The sequence below is a fragment of the Antennarius striatus genome, chromosome 4 (assembly GCF_040054535.1).
Source record: "Antennarius striatus isolate MH-2024 chromosome 4, ASM4005453v1, whole genome shotgun sequence".
In the NCBI taxonomy this organism is placed as follows: domain Eukaryota; kingdom Metazoa; phylum Chordata; class Actinopteri; order Lophiiformes; family Antennariidae; genus Antennarius; species Antennarius striatus.
Window position 1 is genome coordinate 6771421 of NC_090779.1, and position 23580 is coordinate 6795000.

At 38.9% G+C, this 23580-nt stretch overlaps 1 protein-coding gene across 1 annotated transcript in view; it reads right to left on the reverse strand.

The window, feature by feature from the left end:
* Positions 1-412: 412 nt before the first annotated feature.
* Positions 413-23580, reverse strand: part of nrn1la (neuritin 1-like a) — a 69621-nt gene continuing 46453 nt past the window's right edge. Inside the window, exon 3 of the mRNA XM_068313188.1 lies at positions 413-6624. Within this exon, the coding sequence (XP_068169289.1) occupies positions 6330-6624 (295 nt within the window). The 3' untranslated portion in view covers positions 413-6329. The remainder of the gene's footprint in view (positions 6625-23580) is intronic.

The window sequence follows — 23580 nt, forward strand, 5'->3', positions numbered from 1 at the left end:
TAGTTTGTCACTCCATCGCGGAATTTGTTAATTGCGTGTGGTTCCTGGAATGCATTAACCGCAAAGAACGAGGGCGCACTGTAAAATGATATATATACAGTATATATATAATATATACAATGAAATAGTATTGATATATACATTGATAGTCATAGAGCTGTAATTATAAACACAATGATGCATCTGTCAGTCTGTGCATTTTGTCCAAAGACTTGTCTGTTTATATCGTGTGTGTGTGTGTGTGTGTGTGTGTGTGTGTGTGTGTGTGTGTGTGTGTGTGTGTGTGTGTGTGTGTGTGTGTGTGTGTGTGTAGCCAAGAGTAGGAGGTATGAAGATGTAATTTTTCTTATGTAGTATAATTGTCAGTGTTTGTGTGTCCGTCTGTCCACCAAATATCTTAACAGCCGTTGCAGACAGCAAGAGAAACAAAAAGCACATTACTCGGGCAACAAAGGGGATGAAAATGAGATGATGACCTTGACCTTGAGAAAAGTAGGTCAAGTTCAAATTTAATCTTTTGTACATTTTGCACATATCTCAGGAAATGGATAAGTTAGAAAGACGTAACAAAAGGCGTTACAGTGCGCCCTTGTGCATTCGCACATTAACACTCGCAACTCCACCTCATCGTGGATTTTTGGTAGGCAGTCATGTGATACCGTATGTTCATTCTATTGGCTGACGGCATCCGGATATGCGCTCAGTTCCGTGAGTCTCGGACTTTCTTGAGACACAAAAGTGCTTTAAACTGTCTATCACAGTGTGGGAAAAGGTAATACAGACATGAGGTGGTTTAATATCAGAATGGGGAGGGTTCATAAACATTTAAATTACCGTAAATAATAAGATGAATAGTTTGTCGTTCTAACGCAGAATTTGTTAATTGCGTGTGGTTCCTGGAACGAATTAACCACGAGGAACGAGGGCGCACTGTATACATTTTTATGTACACATCTCTGAAACCTGATGAGATATAATCACAAAACAAAAAGAAACATTTTTTGTAGGTCAGGGTAAAATGTTGAATTCAGGGGTGTCATGGGATGTTGCAGTCTGTGACTGCCTTGTTCTTCTATGTTTGAGGTGAAATACGGACACAAAAAGGGGAAAATCTGAATCAGTGTGCCCCTTAAATCCTCATAAAAAAATGTATCTTCTTTGAGGCCAGTTTGTCTCATAATTTACCATACCAAGTTTTCAGTTTTCAATTTTTTTAAACTTCTCTTTTTTTGGTTTACTGTAAATCCTAACCAACATGTTTCATGTAAAAAAATTTTAGTCTGATAATGCAAAAAGTTCTCCAGTCAATTATAGATTAGTAGATAATTCTGGTTCCCAGGTGAGTTTGTCTCAATCCCCTTTTAGATATGTACCATTCACAATTGTGTTGTGCCACACCTCTTTTCATCCAGCCTAACTTGTCTGTTTAGGTCATCTGTGTATTTTCAGCCAATGACATTTACTTTTGCTTGTTGAAACAACGAATAATAACCAATCTAAGCAAAGTAACACAAATCATTTTCAAAACTTGACAATATTAGATATAGCATGTTATTAGAATATTAGAATAGCATGTTGACTGTTTTTGCAAAGACTAAGAAATTAAAATCAAAGACATCAGACTCTCAACTTCAAATTTATTCAACATCTCCAGTGCATGAGAAGCAGAGAAGGAGGTGGAGCAAAATATTTATGTAAAATATGGGCTTAAAGTGAAGGAGAATTTGCCATAATAACCACGCAATATAGACATAGACTACCTACCCAGCGTTTCTTTATCATAACTACCAAATTCACTGGACTGCTAATGTGACAATGATTTATATGTGTTTACGGTTGTTTCCCCTTCTCCCCTTAGTTGAATCTGTTCAATTTGTCGGAGTACCAAGCTTCTGCCGGAGGCTAGGAGATGAACAGGCTTGAACACAGTGCTGGAGAGTAATTCACTGCTCTGCTCTGGTCAATAATGTTGCATTACCCTGTAGCGTTATTGGAAACCACACAAAATCGCATTTGTCCACCTGCATTACATGAAACATATCTCCTCATCAAGGTGTTTGGGTGTTTCAGAGCAAAACGGAGCGTTAAAGCAAATCTGAAGTAGTTGCTCTCGTAGAAAAACAAACCATTAGTGAGATCACGACGACTGAACTCACTATAGGACTGTATTTAAACAAACACATCCAATCTGATTGTCTTAAGCCGTGTCAAGTTAATGGTTTATGCAGATTTTTTTCTGCTATATCTTAGCTGAGCTCTATGCTACATTTAGGTGAAACAGCCACTAATTGCAAATTCTGACAGTTTTGTTAAAATTCAAAACGACAGCAGCCTATCTAAACAATTCAAGCATTTCTCCTGGTTGAGGTCTTTATGAAGAAGTTTTTTTTATTTTATTTACTAGTCAGTTACTTTAGCTTTACACGTAGTTTGTGCTTCTAGCCTCCAGGGTTAAAGCTTTATTTCTGTGACTACAATTATTTAAAGCAACATTTATCTTAAAACAAGACTCATTTGTATCATACAGTGATGCTCCGTTCACAACGAATGTGAACCCTCATTTGGCTCATCATTTTAGTTTATTTTGTGACTCTCTAGAGGGCAGTGCGAACTGAAAAATGGTGAATGACAGCTAGAACAAAGTAAAAGACAGATAGTTTAGACTCTTCACAGACTTACTTCCTACTTAGCTTCTTTTCAAAATAATATAAACAACGTATTTTATTAATGGAGCCTTTCGTTGCTCTCAAGGTCACCTCACAAAAATGACATACACAAGAACGAAAATGATCAACAGTCTGAACAGGCGTGTTTTGAGATGTGACTTGAGGGTACTTTAGGTAAAGATGTTGAAATCCTTCTGCCCAGCGTGTTCCAGAGTTGAGGGCACAGAGGCTAAAAGATCTACAGTATTTCATTCTGTAGGTAAATAAAGGTGCGACCTTGCAGCTCTACGCGTCCTCATCCAGCTATGAAAAGCTTGTCCATCATTTCTGCATCAACATCCTCCTGAGGCTCATTGCATCTAGATGCAAATGGACTTTCCCATAGCATCACGCAAAGTTCTCTCCTGCTTTTAAACTTACTTAAAAGAGCTTTTAAAAAAAATTATTTCAATCAATAAAAACAGCTTGAAGAACCTGGGGTGTGTATTTATGACACTGCTGTCCCACCCAGACCATGTGGGAACACCAATACTTCCAAATGCCTGTTTCTACATAATGTCTTTAAATGAGAAGTCTACTCCTGACTTTGCCATGACCTTGGGGATAAATGACTTGTATATCATAGCAGTCCCCTGATGTAGCTCTGTGCTTGATTCAACCCTGTAGGATTGTTGAGAAAACTTGCTCTTGGCAAGGTGGACCCAACCACCTGTCAAAGTGGAGCACGTTTCTCTTTCAACCCATTTGTCTGATCAGTTTCCATTTGTTGCCACATCTCTTAACACTGCATACTGCTGCCGTCTATTAGGACTTCAGCTTCTGCTTTTATTTCACATTCTAGCATATCGTTTCATGTCTCCCCTGCTTTGATTTACTCCTGTGAAGAAATAAAAACTGTAGGTACAACCTAAAGCCCTCTGCGTAAAACATCCTCGCAGGTGGATTCGGTCTTCAACTCAGCAGAAATGTGTTTCTTTTCCCCTCTCCTCGTCCAATACCCCCCTTCCCCACATATCTCTCTCTTTCTCTCTCTCTTTCTCTCTCTCTCTCTCTCTCTCTCTCTCTCTCTCTCTCTCTCTCTCTCTCTCTCTCTCTCTCTCTCTCGGCCTGTCTCTAATCTGACAGTATTTCTGATCCTGGGCCAGACAGAAACAACTGTTACCCACAGCCACTTAGAATAACAAGCAGCTTCAGCAGGCCTGCAGGGCCAAACTATGATTCCTGGAGCATAAAAGATGCACTTGGCATGCATGAAGATGGTGATTCGGACTGGATAACATATTGGTCCCACATTGTAGAGCTACAGTTCTGGATGCCAAAGGAGAGCCCCAGAGATTTTCATACACGGGCAAGCACCATATAAAAATGATTCTAGTACACTTCTCTTTAATTTCACAAGTCATCTTCCTGAGGAGGTGTTTGTGTGTGTGTGTGTGTACATGTGTACATGAATATAAATATATACTGTACGTGTGTGTGTGTGTGTGTGTGTTTGTGTGTACATGAATACACATATATATATGTACGTGTGTGTGTGTGTGTGTGTACGTGTGTGTGTTTTTATGTGTGTGTATTTGTATAGTTTTAGAATCTAAAAGACTTCATAGAAATCCTTTCTAGTACTACAGCTGGGACCGTATGCAAATGTTCCATCATCACCTTTAATTTATTCTGTTTTTGTGGTCCTATACGACAGTACTTGTTCATGCGAAGACAAATTGCAGCAACCATTATTGTCAGTTTGATGAAATTAATAATTCAGATTCTCACAGGCGTTGTTCAGACTGCAGGCAAATCAGATTTGCTCTCTAAAGTCAGATCTTTTTGATAGACAGTCCACACAATTATTTGGAATGGCTCTGATGGGATTTGAACATGCAGCCTTAACCTCACGCACACAGGTGAAGTTTATCCTCAATACAGTAAATGTGAGAAATTATCTCACCTTTCAATCAAGTAAACTGTCAAGACTTGGTGCAGAACTCCTCTGTCGCCTCAAACTACTTGAACTCTGCTCGGTCGCCCTACTGGGCCTGTTTCTATGGGTGTGATGTATGATTTCACCCAGTTAATTTTTCCCTGATTCATTTTCTCGTAAATGAGACGATCGCAATCAACTCATATACAGCAACATGTCCACCTTGGGGGCCACGGGTCTGATGGAGCCTATCTCAGCTGGCTACAGCCAAAAAGCGAGGTACATCCTAGATGAAACGCCAGCTCATTGCAGCCAGTTTTTTCAAAATTTTTTCCCCAGACTTCCTAAAATCTATCTGGATAGATCTGTAAATGGCAGCTTCTCCAAGGCAGCCAGAGAAAAAAAAACCCCGCACAACTATACACTGAAAGCCAATTCACAATATTGTACCTACTTTTGTGAAAACCATAACATAGATTAATAAAAAAGGACTGTCTTAGAACCCAAATCTACCAAATCTTCTGTTGCTTTCAAAACAGAAAGGTCTCAACCAGCTATTAGGAATTGCTAATATTTCTTAAACCAATCATAGCAATCAAGAAGAAAGCAAAATACCAGTCAGACCAACTCAAATTTATGCATTCTGATACGTCTATGACTCACATGGGAAATTAAGGCATGGAATAATTGAGAAATTTGATCTCATTTGAAATTTGATTTGAAAAAATGGGACTGATTTTAATGGGGTGTCTGGAGATCTGTGGGGACATTGGAGGAGCAGGTCTTGTGTCTGGTCTTTAAAGCCACACTTTTATGTTTTACAGAATCGAAATATTAAAATAAATGTTCATATACAAAGGCACACCCCTGATGACTACGAGGCTCATGAGCTAAGCAGAGATATGAAGGGGTTAACTTGGTGAAAACAACAGAACATGCAATGCAGCGTAATGGAATCAAAGAAATGAATTAGAAGCAGAAAACAGTTCATTTTCACTGATTGTGTGTTGGACACAGGAGCTTTTGAGGAACTTTCCACTTTGCTCCTCAGCCCTCTTGAAAGAAAATGAAGCCAACGCATACATATACTAGAAATTACGTGTGTTTGTGTCCCTTGGAATCTTTAGTTTTTTATTATTTAGGTCACACAATAAGGGGATTCAACATGGGCAGCGTTCAGAGAATAGATGGCAAAAGCAAAGGAAAGATTAGCCAGCTGTAGATGTATAACAGCACTTCACATCCACTACAAACTAGCAAGGTAGGCGGCAAGGCTCATTAGATTTAACTAAGTATCAAAGCTTCAGTTTATTAGGATTCTCCTTCACTCGAATATAGGGCGCTATTGTTTCTCTATTATTAAAGTGAGGAACACAGACTCCTCCTGGAACCACCAAATATGAGCTCACATGAAGCGAGGAAGAGGCAGAGGGGGACAAAAGACAATACTGTTATATGCGTCTGTTTGAATGGTTGCAGGCCGGTTGGTATCATGCATGCGTATCTCCGTATTTTGTGTGTTTCCAAAAGACAGATGAGTTAAAAGGCAGAGAAAATGCATGGAATGGCACAGGCAGTTTAAAGATATGTTATCAAAAAGACTGTCAGGCCTCTGAACATGCAGTTTAGAAATATTCAAACCCTGCAGAGCAGAGTCAAAAAAGAGTGGAAAGTCTATGGACTTGTGGAAGAACAAATACACATAGTTTATATCTATTCACACTAGTCCCCTTTCTTTTGTGTAGTTATATCCAAAACAGCAACAGCGGCAGCGGCAGCAGCAACATGAGAGGGTGGAGGCCTGCCAGATGATGAGCACGCCCTCTTAAAGACTCCTGGTTGATCTCATCCTGGTCGGGCGAGTCGTGGGATGGCGCTGAGGCTACAGGGTGGGCGTTACGGTTAGAGCACATATCGTAAAGATTTCCAGAGAACTGCATCTTCTTGGACTCCTTGCGGAGTGATTCCCAGACAAGTGCAGCATCCTCCGGACAGCCGGCCATCGCCCCGTTGGCGCAGTCATGGAACTCATCCCAGGACCTGAAAAAGAAAAGGATACCAAGAAGAAACATGAGGAACTTCATGACACAGAACTAAAATACTTGCTATATTTTGGTACAAAGCATTTCATTGAATCACCAAAGTTTCTCTGCTACACAGACATCTCACAATTACTTCAAAGGCCGTTCATTATTCAGAGCTTTCCTTTTTTTTTTTTTTACACTAAATAAAGGAATGTTGGCATTCTGCTTCTGGACTTGAAACAAATGCTGTGACATGAAAGAGTCAAGGTAGAGAAGCTGCTTTTAATTTACTCACAATACGAGCTTCACTCGTCTCCCTTCACTTTGGGCTACACACAATACTAACTGAGCCTTCTATCCATCCACCCGTCCATCCATCCAACCAACCAACCAACTAACAAACCATTTACTTCCACTTATCTGGGGTCAGTGCATTGTAAGCTACAGACAGTTTTTTCCAGATATCCCTCTTGTAACCAACACTATCCAGTTACTCCAAGGGGATCTTGAAGCAATCCCTGACAGATTAGTTGTCTGGGTCTTTTCCGGGGTGTCCTCCCAGATGGGCAAGTTGAGAAAACCTTCACAGGGAAGCAGACAAGATGGCCGAACCACTTAGAATGACTGCTTTTGACGTGAAGAGGCAGGGACTTGAGTCAAAGCTCCCTCCGTATGTCCCAGCTCACTCACCATTTCTCTACAGTTTGAACTACAATGTTATTCTTTTGGTAGCCAAATCTCGTGACCATCGGTGAGTTTTGGAACATATGTTTGAACTCCTTCACATGACGTGATAACTCATCTAAATCGAAAGGGGAAATCCTTCCATTTTGGCAGGTGGTGACTCTCACACCATCAGCTTCAAAAACAGGAGCAATTGTGAGTTCCTCAAACTGGACGCTAACCTCTACTGCTGCTTGAGATCCCATCCATGAACAGGGATGGAGACAAGGGGCAGAGAAGAAGGGTACTGTGGTTGTCAGGTGCATCAGTATTATTATTTTTTTACCAGTGCTTTGACTGCTGGCTTAAAGGTAAGGCACATGAACCTGAACATATGAACACGATATGATCATATCAAATCATGTTCACCTGATGTTTAAAGGAACAGCGTGATTTTTGTATTAACAAGCTGCTGAAAAGCAAAGGTAAAAATCACTACAGCGAGAGAAGATGCCGCGGGCAACACATTAAAGCAGATATTAAAGCAGATAATATTTCAGATGCAGTCAAGAGGTCATTCTCGTTTGTTTTTCATTTTAATTTACAGTATATATTTAGAAACACTTTTTATCCTAATTTAATGCACATTTTTTATAATTATGCATGTCAATGATGTAAAAAAAAAAATTCAAAGGGTTTACCAAAAGAAAAAAAATAAGTAAGTTGAAACATTCGCAGCAAAAGTGATAAAGAAACAAACTATGTGATACGTGGGACACAATCTGAACACCTAAACCACAGCTGCCCTGTTTTGTGGCCTTTACGGTACATGTCGTATAGATATTATGTAAAACTTTGATTTGCTGTCAAAATTAGTACTCTTGTGTCCCGGGTGTCATGGTCCTGGTTTTTAATATGGATTATTTCCTGTCTTAGTTTGTATAGAATTCTTGTGTCACGTCTTGTGCCTTCCGTTTCCTGACGTTGTATTACTTGTGTCTTCCTTCCTTGTTTCCACCAGGCTAGAACGGTCTGCCCACTGTCATGTTTGTTTTACGTCCTACTTTTTCTTTTGTATCTTTCAGCCCAAGGCTGGATTTTCCTTGTGTGTTCTGTATATTTGCATACTTTTTGGACTTTGCTCATTTTTGCACTATACAACGTATATTTATCATTTGGATTTTTCCTTTTGTATGTCTCTGACATTTTGTGGTGTTTCTTTTTTTCTTCATGTCTGCTTTTTCTCTTCATTAGTTTAATTAAGTATTATGAATAGAGTCAGGTATGAAATAAATACAATTCCTGCCTTTAATTAAGTGTCTCTTAATAGAGGTACTGGTTTATCCCAGTATGTAGTAAAGAGCTTTGTTTTCTTGATTGTTTGCTGAACAAATCCCCTAAAAATCAACCGGGAACACATCCCTACCACTGAAGAGGGTCCCCTCTGACAGAAATGAACCCACTCATGGACAAATGAACCATAGTAGGCTTAATAACAAAATACAATACTTGGAAATGCTAATTCACTTCTGTCTTTAGATAGATGTACCGGTACTCTTGAATTCTTCTGTTATTCTGTCAAAGCTTAAATGTCTTTCGGTCGCTTTTAATAAGTTGCTGGGGTAACAAATTGAATTTTAATTTACCCATCCATGAAATCGACAAATCCATCCATCTATAAATGTATTTATATTTGAGGAAATCAGTGAATTTGTGGCCACAGCAATCTCTAAATGAGAATCCTGAGGTAGAAGATAAATTTTGGACAGATTTGGAATATTACCATATCCAGCAGAATAGTCATTGAGATAATGCCATGTTTGGGTGTATAATTCTGTGTAGCGTCATGGGGGATGGAGCTACTCATCTGAGGCTGTTACATAGTGTAGAAAAACAAACAATTGCATACATAAGTTAAATGAAGGTAATAAAACCTCCCCCAAACCAGACCATCTATGGTAACAAGACCATAGATGGTCCACAGCATGAAGGGCTATTTCAGCTGAGACTCGAGGCTATGTCTGATAAGAGTATCCATGTTGTGCCATTTCCTCCTGTTGGTGAGTAGCTTGAGTTATTCTAAACTGAGTCATTCTTTTAGAGCTTTCTTAGTTGTAGTCCAGAAAACCTGCTCTCCTTAAAAATGTCTCGATTATATCCCAAAATCTAATTATGTGTTCACAACCTTAAGTGAACACCAAACGCTCAAATGTGTGTTTTTTTAAAATCCATAAAGGAAGTTATTATTTCAAGATGAGGGGTTTGGATACCATTGATACGGAGGCAGATTAGTAATATACAGGGAAACAATTACAGGAGTATCTGCAAGCATCAATAGTACACAGGTCTATCAACAAACGACCTTGAGGAAAAATATATGTGAAAAATCATGTGTGCTGCAAAGTGCAGTTAAACTTTCCTTTTTCTAAGATGGAGGATTCTCCAAATGTAAGCCGTAATGTCCAAACATACCTCCTAGGTTTCCTCTATTACTTCACAAGTTCAAGTTTTAGGATTCAAGGCACATTAAGTTCTTGCTCTAATGCAAGAACTGTGAACACCAGAGACACTGTAGGGATTTCAGCTAACAATTTACAGCACAATTCTCTATGATAAGCATTTGGCACAGTACTTGACAGCACATTTTTATTTCCAAGTATATCTTAGCCTTGCTTATTTATTGAAAATGAGGTGTACATTTGTCCAAACAACTCCCTCCTTAGATTTTACAGTTTCCTGTAGCAGCAGGCTACTGTCTGATGTTTGTGTTTCTTTAGCCAAAACACCTAGCCTTAAAACAATTGGGACTTTCTAACATCCATCCATCCATCCATCCATCCATCCATCCATCCATCCATCCATCCATCCACCCGGATGGATCCATCCAACTTGCAGGTCACAGTTCTGTTGAAGTCTATCCCAATTGGCTGTGGGCGAAAGGTGGGGTACACCCCAAATAAGATGCCAGCTCATTGCAGGGTCACATGAAAGAAAAACAACCTACTTACACACACAGAGATAATTTTGTGTGAGCGGTTTATGTCATCTGCATGCTGATGGAGGTGGGAGGAAGCCAGAGAACCTGGAAATAACCCACACAGACACAAGAACATACAAACTGCACACATAAAGATCCTTCTTGCTGTGAGACAACAGCGCTACCCGCTGTTACCCCGCGCCACCCATCCTAATAAAAGAACCTGATTGAGCATTTCCATGATGCTTCAGGCTTCGTTTGATTTTGATGTTCACAGGCTGGACAGCTGATGGATCCAACAGTTATCACCAACTCTTTATGAGAAATATTCAGTTTGCCAAAGATGTGTCTTTGCCTCATTCATGTTATGTAAAAATAGCAATTTAACACTTTAAACCCACCCAAACCAGAAATAGGGCGGCATGGTGGTACAGTGTGTAGCGCTGTCACCGCACAGTAACACCCCGTGCTCCATGACAGCAGGTGAAGCGGATTTAGAAGATGAATGAAACCAGTACAGTATTTTCCGCATTACAGGTATAAGGCGCACCTAAAAGCCTTAAAGTTTCTCATAAACCGATAGCATGCCTTAAAATCCAGCGCGCCTTATATATGAAAAGGTTTAAGAAGGACCGTTCATTGAATATGCGCCTTATATACTGTAATCTAATAGAGAGAGCCCTACCAGGATGGTGCTATAGTTTCTGAATATCAAAGCAGAAGGCCCAGAAAATAACAGAGGATGTGGTGACAGCAAGACGTGATCCCTTCTAGTGAGAAAATAAAATTCTGTCTCTTTGTTTGTTAATTTAAAACTTCTGACAGTTATGAAGAGACCATATGCTGAACTTCATCGTACTGAGAGCAAAGGTTGTCTTGTGGGTTTCAATGAAATGTTGAAAACTGTTGTAGTTACAGGAGAGGACAGGCTGTTACAAAATGTGGAGCTGTGCTGTGATATACTGTGACTAGAAGAAGCATGAGGGACTTCTGACACGTCTTCAATCAGACACAAGTTGCAAAAAGAGGATTGAAATATGATGAAGAGGAGACAGAAGCAATTTTTTTTCCTGATAGGCTGTAAATATCGCTTTTCAGTGAAACACAGCATTAAACTTTATTCCAATAACCTTCAAGCTCCACATCCAAAGCTGCTGTCTGACTGTAATTGGCTTCTAATTCTCCCATCGTGAATGTTTCGGCTAAGTTGTCTCTGAGGAAATGCTGGCTGACGGTTAACTTGAGGAGGGGGGAGGCAGGGGGGAGACAGCAGAAGCAGCTGGCTCCGTTCAAAACTTGTCTGACATGAAAAACTTCCACACAAAACGTAATGGTAAAGAGAATCGTACCACACTGAGGAACGCATCACTTTCCTTGGAGCTATGCATTCATGCCAACGTCTTGAGTCACAAAGCAGGCATCATTTTAATCCTATGGTTGTGACTATTCCCGCTGCTCTGTCATAATACACTCTGAAGTATGAATGAACAGCCAGGTGAGAAAGAACACGACAATCTCTTTCTGATTGCCAATCTCACATCAAGTGTAAACAGAAAATCTCAGGAGAATATAGAAAGTGTGAATAAAGATGACACTACTGACCTACAGACAACAGCAGGATGTTGGAACCACTTGAATTGAAAGCTTTTCTAATACTGTCTGGGATTTGACATTTTTACAGAAAATAACATTTTTTTAAAGACTACGTGTTATCTAACATGTATGTATCTATCTAATGTATGGCACGTAAGGGGAAATCCATATTTTAATGAGAGTCCGGCAGCATCTGAATGCATCGGTTAAGTATTTATTTGTCGCTGTGGCTGCTGAGGGATCGATAACCAGACTCTAATTTAGACCAATAAGAAGTTGTGATAAAACCAGAGGCTCTGCTTTGCGAACCTCTGAAGGCTTATATCATTCATAGTCTGGCACAATGTAGTCATAATTTTTCACCTAAACTGAACTTTCTAAATCATAACTCTGACAAAAATAAATAAATTAAAAAAACAACATTTTCTCATTTGCAAGCATTTTTCTGATCTGCTCTGTGTCATTTTGAGCGCCTTTGCTACTGATCATAGTGTAGAAAAGTCGACAGACAGACACACCTACGTATTTATATCTCCCTCTGACAGATCCCATCTTCTTTCTTTATCCACTCACGCAGACGGAAAGACAAATTCATGAACACACCCACATGCAGTGTTATAAAAATCTGCTGCCATCATCGCTGACGACCTGGCCTCTCTCAGCTCTACATATCTTTGTTTGTAGAACTGTATTAAAGATATGCTGTGCATTCTGGGAGCAATAAATGATCACAGCCCTTTAAGAGAATGTCTTTAGTCACAGGACTGTTGCATAATCTTACCTGTAGACAGTAAAGCATCATGGGAAGGTGGAAGAAATGATTTGAACTAACTAAATAAAACACAAGACACCCCGTGTTTGTGTGGGTTCCTCTCCGCTTCCTCACACCTCCACAAACATGCAGCTCACACCAAATTTTTCTTCACTTGAACTTTTATTTGAATTTCATGTCATGTCATTTCATATTGAGTTTTTTTTCCAGAAGCAGGTCAAATAAACTTTTCCTGAAAGCACATTTTTATTAGCATCACTTTACTGTTAATGTTATCATTAATAGTAGTAGTTTAATGGTTTCCAGGGCAACTGGGGTCAGGATGCAGTGGGATCTTGCACGTATTAGAGGGTCAATTCAATCCTCAGCCCCTCTAGTCCTTTTGTCCAGTCCCAGTTATTCTCTTTAACTCTACCGCTGGTCAAGTAAAACACGTTGAGTGTCATAGAGAGTTATGACATTCACTAAATACAAAATAAATACATCCAATTCAATGCAGTTAATATCCAGTAAATGTAGAGTAACAGCACCAACATGTCTGTGAACAGAATCATGTATTCTGGTTTCTTTTTGTTTGTTTGTTACATACCGTCAAACCCAATTAAATAAAAACACAGAGTGAAAAGCGAGTGAAAGTTAGCTACTGTACATTTACTTTACAGTGGAGAGTCCTACTGTATGTGTGTCTGTTTGTTTTTCTGTGTTTGGCCGTGTTCCAAGGTTTAAACACTCCAGCCGTCCGACTCCGAAGATTTCCTGCTGGAAGAAGACGGCTGTTTACCTGCTGCTGACAGCTGATGTGTGTGTGTCTGTGTGTTTGTGTGTGCGTGCATGTGTGTGTGTTGGGAAGGAGATGCGTTTGTGTGCCAGCGTGTGTTGTGTGTGCGTTTGTAGAACAGACAGCGAAAACGTTGACAAAAAAAAGAAGAAGATGATGGCGTCATGTGCACCGGTGCAGATTTTTGGTGCTGGTGTTTGTTATTTTCTCTGTGTGTGTGTGTGTGTGTGTGTGTGTGTGTGTGTGTGTGTGTGTGTGTGTGTGTGTGTGTGTGTGTGTGTGTGTGTGTGTTTGTGCATCTTTTCTCATTTTACAGGTGGTGCAGAGACAGCAGAAATGCATTGAGGACCCTGACAGACAACCAGCTGCTTTCACAGTAATAAAACCTCCTGAGGGCATGTTTGTTCTAAAGAGAACATGCTGCTGCTGACATCTGAAAACCTCCAAGCCCCACGTCTGGACTTATTTTTCACTTTTTTTCTGACTTGGAATGATTGTGCACAGCCATATGTTCATATGCTCAAGAGTCACCGTCACAGGATACCTTCATGGGGCAACATTTAACATTTAAGTGGCAAAACAAATTTGGTTCAGGAAAACTGGAGGTGAGAAGCAGAGGGAGAGGAGGCACCATGGAGCAGCACAAGAAAGATGAGGGAACACAGGGAACACACACGTAGAAGGTGTTCTACACCAGTACCAGTCCACAACAACTGAGGAGAATGAATGACAGCAGTGTTTGGGTCAAAATGACACTGTCACTTCAGCTATATGTGGTTTTATAGATTTTTACACATTTTGTTGCTAACTTTAAAAAATGACAGAAGGGAGAAATATTAAATGAAAGTTGCATCAATAAGGAGACCAGACATGCTATGGTTGGATAAGTCTGTAATAGTGTCTGGTGGGTTGTCTGGTAAGAACAAAATTAAAACCAAGGACAGGGGAGTTGTCCCTGTCAGTCTGTGGTACCAGTGGGTGTAATATAAATTAACTGTGAGTATAGATGCCAGTAATCTGATAAGACCTGACTTTACCTTAGCACTGAAAAATGTAGAGTATATTGATAAAATGTCATGTTATGTTTTTAAGAATTACAGTACCCCAATAGAGTTTAAATAAATACAACAGAAAAAAATAAACTTTGAGTCCTTTTTTGACATGGAAGTACTTCATCCATGTCCGAGGTCTCGAGCTCCTGTGCTCACAGGTAGGGGTAAAATATAAACAAATCCATTGTGCAATGTTTGGAAAATCATTAAATGTTCAACAAAAAAATGCGATTGTTTCTGAAAAGTACAGTGTGTTGTTATTTGATATCATCAGCTGAATGCCAGAAACACATTTCTAAATAGTTGGGTCATGTTTACCACTGTGTTGCATCACCTCCTTTTTTAACAACCCTCCCTAAGCTTTTCTGAACCGATGAGACCAATTGCTGTCATTTTGAAAATGGAATGTTTTCCTATTTTTGACTGATTTAAGGTTTCAGCTGCTATATGCAGTATTCTTTTGTGTTTTATGTTCCCTAATGTGAATATTTTCTATGGGTAACACATTTTGCACTCTTTTACTTCACAATACATTCAGGATGTAGTTTGACTACATTTAAAAGAAGGCTGATAAAAGAAGAACAGTTCTCTTCATGATGGTCTCTCATGATGATATTGTAACTGGAGGTAATTAAATACCCAATTTCTTTTGCAGCTTTACATTGAGAAATATTAGTAATTTTCACAGTACTTCCCAGCAGCTGTTTTAAAGAGAACCCCTCCCCATCCTTTTTTCAGCAAAACTCCACCCCTTTGCATGATTTTTTATACCCATTCGTGTTAAGATATTCATTTTTCCGTCTTTTATGACACGTGTTCAAATTCAAAAATGGTGTATCATTTAAAAAAAAAAAAAGTCCCATTTTTGTTTTGTTTTTTACAAATAATGTCTTTTGTAATGTTGTTAATTAAATATGTAGCTTCAGTGATTTGCAAATTGTCACATTCTGTTTCTATCTACAGGTAGTCCTCAACATATGAACATAAGTGGTTCGGAGATGTTGTTCATAAGTTGAATTGTTCATAAGGGGTTATCAATTAAATTCCAATCAATAATTGTCATTTGAAGAATTAAATGTAATTATTACTCTAAATACAAAAGTACTATTCCCTAAGACTTACAAGAAACAATTATAAGACATAAAAGCAACACATAAACAAAATAAAATACTTTAGTACCGTAATGTAACTTTTACACCTCTATCTATGCTGGACTAATTTTATCCTCAGCGGTGCAGAGGCTAAACCAAGCTTTAATCCACTTAGGTATTCAATCAGATTTAGGTGATGCACTGATGCGCTTCCTGGTGATCAAAAGTCTGACAAGCTCTTTTATTTTTAATTATACTGACTTATTTCCATTAAGTTTCTCAGTGAACTAAACCAATAGTTAACATCAAATAGTAAAACATTCAGAGGCAGAGCATCATCTTCCTCTGGTTGAGGCTTATTTTTTGACACAATGTTTGTTCTTGAGTTATTCATAGCGTCCAACTTCAACAGGATTACAGGCTCTAAGTGTCCTTAGAGAGGTTGGAGTTCCAACTTACATATGACTGTTTTAACCAATTATTTCATGCCTGGAATGTGCTTACAGAGCATCCAGAAATTATTTGCGATGTGTTATTTTTTCCACATTTTGTTGTGTTACAGTTTTATTATGGATGCATTTTTGTTGATGTTTCTTTTCCTCCAGCCACCGATCACTAAAGAAACTCCCATCTGATGTTCATCAATATCACTGTAACAGATTTACTATTTTTACTGAGCATTTTTGAGTTTTCTATTGTTTCACCTTGATTTCTACTTAACTAGAACCCATCCATACTGTATATCCATTTTCTTGTAGATGAAATGATTACAATTGTCTCATCTACAGCCACTTCTCTGCCTTACAGGTCTGGGGTCTGCTGGAGCCTATCCCATCTGGAAATAGGTGAAAGGCAGGTTACACCCTAGATGAGACGCCAGGTCATCGTGGGGTCGCATCAAAGACAAGCAACCTCACACTTTCACCTGAGCTACACGTTTTTTGGAGATGGAAAGAAGCCAAACAGCCTGGAGAGAACCCAAACACACACAGGGAGAAGATACAAACTCCAAACAGAAAGGGATTGAACACAAAACCATCTTGCGGTGAGGTAAAAGTGCTACTCACTCCCATGTCTATCAAGTCAATCAATCATCATTTCAATATATTTTGTAATTGTGCAGCAGTCAGACTACAGTAAACCCTATTTTTAATAGGCAGTCACGTGATACCATACGCACATTCTATTGGCGGACGGTTTCACGGAATAAAAGAGTTTTTGGTTTGAAACATAGATAAAACAGGTCATTTAAGTCTTACCCAGGTGAAGACATACAAGTCAATAATGCTATGAGGGAGAGAAATGTCAGATGACCTCAGAAAGAGGGTAATGAACGCTACAACATCATTTAAAAAAAAAATCAATTCACCATGAGGAAGATCATCTACAGAGAACCCTCAAAAGTTCTGCAGTCCTGTAGAAGTGGACGATCTTCTTAAAATGACAATTTAGGTAAAACAACACTCAAGGATAACATTTAGAAATTTGAAGACTTCTCTTGCTGCATCTTGGATACATGTGCACATCCGTAATAAGAGTAAATCTCAATCAACAAGGCTTAGATGGAAGGGCTGTCAGAGAAAAGACAGAAACAATGAAACCAGAACAAGTCCGAATAGTCCATATAATCATGAATTTGAGAAAGTTACAAAATCCTGGACATCTCTAGTGAAGTTAAACCTTGGCAGAACCTGGATTCTACAAAGTGACAATGATCTAAAGCACTCCAGCAATATAACCAAGGAATGTCTGAAGACAAAGAAGGAGAAGAGGAGTAGAGTCACTACACAAATGTGATTTCTGTGAAAGGAGGTGCACTATCCTACTAACTGAAGGGGTTCACACACTTTTGCACCCATGAAATTAGCTTTACTTAAATCAACCATTTTTGTGAACATAGACATTGCTTTTGATGGAGTCCATTAAGGAATGTCAGTATTGTACAGTAGATGATATTGTGTTAATCATGAGTAAAAAATCTTATATTGTGTGGTTATGTGACAATAAAAAAAGTGAATGTGAATGTATAATTGAGTGAAATAAAAAGACATTACTATATTGAGCGGCATCATAATAGACTGGAGAGCAGACAGAGTAATAACTACCGCAGAGAAGTCTGTTAACAATAAGTTAGACATTTTAATAAGTACCCTTTATTCACCTGAGGAAGACTCAGACGAGAAGGTTGATATGACTCCTGAGAGTCTCATCAATCCTCATCTCATTTTTCAGCAAGAAAGTACAATAACGGTTCTAAAGAAAAATTATAATCTAAAGTCAACATGTTTTTAAGCAAGATATTTCTTTTTCTGAGACACATCAATAATCAGGGATTCATGGGTAGCATACCGGCACTGTAAGCCACTAAACTGGTAGAAACGTTTTCCTCAACAGAAATATTCCCTCCAGCACAATTTCTGAGAAAACATAGATCATAATTTTGTTATCATCACTTGACTATAATTCACAAGTCAAATGAGGGCCAAGCTAGCACATTCCACTAATTTCAAATTTCACAATCACCCTTTATACCAGAGGAAGAAAATAACAAAACACAGACTCACAAGAGGTAGCAAACTGTTGTGAGGGTCTTTTTTTACATCCCACAGAAGCTCCAAAAACACTGCGTCTGTTCTGTCCAAGGTTGATGTGCTAAAAGGCAAAAAAAAACATTGCCGCACCCTCAGAGCTGTGAGTCACAAAGGGCAAAGGAATGAAAAGAATTGAGCTATTCTGGAGGAAGACTTTAACAAAGCTTTTATATTGAAATCATCACACTTCAGCTGCAGTGGCCTTCATCAGGGTTCAAGAAGTCTTCTATCACCTTACTGAAGAGAAAGAAATATCCCTATTTTCCACTCACACAAGACCTGATCTATATTTTGCAGCTGCAGCATCTTGGCTGTAAGGTCTTAAGCAGTAAATGGCTATTTTTATACATGTATAACAACTTATTTAATGTGAAACTGCAGCAGATGCTTTCATAGATCTGCAACCCCGCTTTCTTATTCGTGCCTTCTTCTTGGTAAAAATAAAAACGACTAAAACTCTCTTTCTCCTCGTCTCTTTAAATCATTTTTAAATCTATCTGCTATCCACAAAATGATGTCGTACTTGTAAATATTGTTGTTTTTGTTTGGCAGCAGTTAAAATTCGAACATTCTAAATAGGCTGCATAGAGCTGAAAGTGACTTCAAACCAAAGCAGGAATAGGAGTAGAGATGCCGCAATGAGATGCACTGAAAGCATGAATGGCCTTATCTAATTCTGTGGAGGATAAAAATATAAAAGGTAAATCAAAAGCCTGCAGTGAAAGAAGAGATTTGTCTGTCAGTCACAGGCGCTTCTGCTGCTGACGCTGAACAGAATGGGCTTTAAAGAAAGAAAATATCACCAGAATAATTTCTGTTTCCGGCTATTTTTATCTTAAATACACAGGATACACTAGAATATGGTTTACATTTGTCGTCCCCACTTCATTGATTGGGAGTCCTCTAAGAACAGATTTAGAGATCGGTACATTAATCTCCAGCTTTTGTTTGTGCAACTGCAAGCAAGGAAATTAATAATTTTTATCCCTGTTAATCTTTATACTTGACAAATAGTTTATCTCAAAAAGTTTTCTCTGACTCATGTTCGGATTAAGTCCTATCGGTGACACCTCTGAAGACAAAACTTTTTTAATGATTGGTATTATGCCCTTTCCAATGGCTTTTTTTAAAAAATATTTAATTGCATAATTTGTAACCCTTCAGAGATAAATTTAATCCCTGTGTGCTGATTAGGTCCCTGTGAACGAACCCATCCTATTGAACATCCCCTCTCTCATATTGTCTCTAAATTATGTCCTAAATGTTTAGTTAACATAATAAATACATCTGGATTATCCGTCATGAGCTCACCTCACTCACACTATTTTATTTACTTTAAGGTTCACAGACCCTACTTAGAGTAAGACCACCATGAGATGCATTATTGACTATCCCTGCTTTTCTCTGCGCTGGACCACCAGAGCTTCTTTCTTGGTATCCGGCTGAACAGATGGAGACATAAATGAGTACGAGGCTTTAACTTCACTTAGATATTCATTTATAGAGGTGTGTTGACCATGAGTTGTCATGGTCATTGTCAGAGCAGACATGCCTGAATCACCTGATAATTACTGTAACCATGGCAATGACACCACCGAAATAGAAAAAACAACTTCTCCATTAGTCATTCAAGTAGCAGATAGCATGTACGTGAAATCCTCTTGAGAACTCGTGGGTTCTGTAGATGAGGATTATTTAATACAGTACTAATTCTAAAGTCATGATTTTTGACGTTCGTAAACTATAAAACAAGTCCTCACGTACTTTGTGGACCAATCTACTGCTGGGATCATGACTGGTGCCCACTGGCATCATCATTACATTATTATTACTATTATGCTGCATTGCTAAGAAGCTTCCGAACTCCTTTGTGGACTGTTTGCTTAGTTTTTGTCTTAGTCCCTTATTCTCCTCATTTGTTTTCCTCTTACTGTTTGCTCTCTAATTTAATTAGTTAATTTCTCTGCTCTGATTTTGTTGTTCTTGTCTCTCCTTGTAATGGATTTTGAAATATTTGGCTCCTGTCCCAGTTGATTTACAGTAGTCTCCCCTTGTCTTTATGTATTCCCCGTGTCATGTTAGGTCATTGTCGTACCTGCTTGCGTTGTCCCATTCAATAGCCCTTTTTCTGATGCGTGACTGTCTCAGTGTTTCTGACTGTCTGCTGTTTGTCATTCTCTTGTTATCCCACACAGGTTTGACGTTGATGTTCCATCAAATCTTTCAGATGTTGTTCCTCATGTTTTCTTGTTTGCTGCCTTGTGATTTCCCTGCATTTTACTATATATAATTTTTTGTCTTTGAATGCTTTCTGATTATTATCTGTTGACTGTTTTAGATTTGTTCACCTGGTTTTCCTGGATGACTTGTGTGCTTGTTCCTGCCCTACCCTCTGGATAATGCAGCCTGTTCTTGATAATAAAATCTCACAAAAAAAAAATCTCCCACAATATGGTTTTCCTAGTTCCTCAACCCAACCTAGCTGAGTTGACCTCTCAGACATTTGATTTAAAAAATAACTTGCCATTTGAGATCATTCAAATGACCTCAAATGGTGGTTAAAGATTGAAATTTAAAGGTCCCATATTATACTTACCCCAAACTGATCCATAGTCATCAACATCTTGTATTGAAAATTGATCAGATTCTCAACTAATGCTCTGAAAAGCCTTGAGTTTTGTATTTTGTCTGTCAACATGTTTGGTGCCAGATCTGACAGTGTTTTTGGTAGAGATGTTGGATCTAGAGGATGACCTGTCCTTCGGTTCCATCCTGACTGGATATGACAGAGAAACGGGGCCCAGAGGGGTAGATTGATTTAAAATAGTAGTTGTGTCAAATAAACCACAACTATTTTTTTTTAATTGAAAAAAGTTAATTTAAAAGATTAATACTTGTGTCAAATAAACGTGGAAAACTTCTGATGTTTATGTACATTGTAGGCCAACTCACTGTTGCAGAAGTTATAAATAATATATTAAAACATATTTCAGAAATATTATATTCTCATCAGACCAGCTTTGATCAGCAGGATTTGTTGTCATTTGATATCAGGTCGGTATGAAAATGAATATATTGTTCATTTTAAATCCATTCTGATGACTTAATTTTAACGGTTTAACGTTAACTAGGGATCCAAACCATTTTCAAACACATATCATTTCATAATGTCCCCTTTATATAAACTTCCATCCTTGTTAAAGCTGCAGCTAAAGGTTACTCTTTAATTTTATTGTGTGTAATTCCTCAACATGTTTAACGCCCAATATTTCCTTTTCACCTCACTTACTCTAGATCCACAGTGAATAATTGCAACTGCATAATGCCTATTGTGAATACGGTGAATAAAAGCAGCGTAGCACTCCTGGGAGTGCACTGACAATGAAGCAGCCTTGGCCTAGATGCAAATCATAGGCTCTTATTCATACTGTAGCTGGCATGAGTGTGTGTGCATGTTTGAGTGCACACATGCTTGTGGATCTTCAGAGGGGAGTGCCGTGCTACCTCCTCATTAAGGGGCTCTGATAGACACGCTAAAACCATTTTTCTGAGAGTGGAGAGGGGGAGCTGAGAGGGAAAACACAGCAGAGAGATGGAGGGAGGTGTGAGAGGACAAGACAGAGGGAGGGGAGAGAAAGAAAGAGCTAGAGCGAGAGAACAAAAAAATAAGAGAAAGAAGAAGCGGGGTGAGGACAGAGATGTAGTTTGGAGAGAAGAATGGATTGCATGAGTGTGTGAGCTCCTGTGTCCCTGCATTAGGCAACACTCACACTAAGGTGGCAGGGTTGCAGGATTAGTAGTTTAATTGGTACCTCAAGGAATAAAAGACTGAACAACAGTGGAGAGGTACCATGGGTGGGCTGCAGGGCCATGGTAACACACACACACACACATACACACACACACACACACACACACACACACACACACACACACACACACACACACACACACACACACACACACACACACACACTTGCTATTCTGCTTGTAGGAGATTTCTTCAACCATTTCCCAAACCATTTATTTTAAAACAGAATTTGGTCCATAAATAAAAGCAGAGACACGCAACATAGCAACTTGACGGTTAACATGATGCAGAGAAAGTAGAAACAGGAAATTAAAGTACAGAATATATCTTCAGAAGCGCTTCAAGGACTACCCCACCTTTTGAATTTTATGCTTATTTATTTAAGCTTTATTTAAGCAGGAAAGAACTTTCATTTTGATTAAAAAGTCTATTGTATCCTGAGTGCCCTGAGCAAGACAGGTAACATGATGTGATCAAAAACATGATCACATCATGATCCGAAATATTAATCAATATTCATTACGAGTCATTAAGATGCGGGATCAACATATGATTTACGGAGAAATGTCAACAGCCAGATGATCCTTCATCTGAGACATTACAGTTTTAAATATAGCTAAAGAAACCAGCTCCAAGATTTGGTTGCTTTTGCACTGGATTTCAGGCCAAAGGAGCAGTAAATTAAAATGAGCCTGAGTACAATAAGCTGTAATGTGATTGGACAAAGCAGCAGCAGGGTTTGGTTCAAGCTCAGGAGAAAGACCTAGTATCCACAGGCTGTTTCATGGAGCCCATCCCACCTGGCATTGGGCAGGAAGGGGTTACATCCCAGACTAGTCTATCACAGGGACCACATGAAAGACAAACACACTCACACCTTTGTTATTTAGAGTCACACTTCACCTTTATTGTATGTTTTTAATAGTGTGAAGGAACCTAGGGAGAGCATGCAAACTAGTGGAATAATTATTTTTTGTTGTTAAGATAAAGTCTATTAAAAAAAAAAAAAGTCTTCAGTGCAGGAAATAAGAGAGCCCAGGGAGAGCAGAGAGAACGGCTACGCACCGCTCTCAACGGGATCTTCTCTGACCACCGCTGCATTAATCAAACTACAAACATGTGACTGTACTTTTTAAGTAGACCAGCAGGAATAAAACAAAGTTTGGTGACATGCTCGCATCAATACATGTAGGGTTGGTACAGCACCAGATCTCAGTCCTTGCAGAGAATCAGTAGAGCAGAGTCAACTGGTCCCAGATCAGCCTCCCCCCCCCCACCTCTGTTTGTCATGAGGAGTAAATCTGGAGCAAATTGGCCTGAAGGTCCAGCGGACTGAGACCATCTTAAGTCAGTAAGGGTCATCCCCTTGGTACTATGGATGTCTGGAAAAAGTCACAGCAATCAATCTGGTCAGTTTTTGTGTATTCTTGGTTTGGGAAAGACTAAATTGAATGTATGACATCCCAGGAGCCAAATGCCTACATTGTTTAAAAAGGAGAAGAGGAACCAGAAAAGGACAGGGCAGTAGATCTTGAGGAAAGATGTCAATAAAATTAACTGCAAGGAATAAACTTAAGGAAAAAAATGTCGGACAAAAGAAAACTAATTTAATAAACAGCTCAACTCTGTGAATTACCGGTGTTT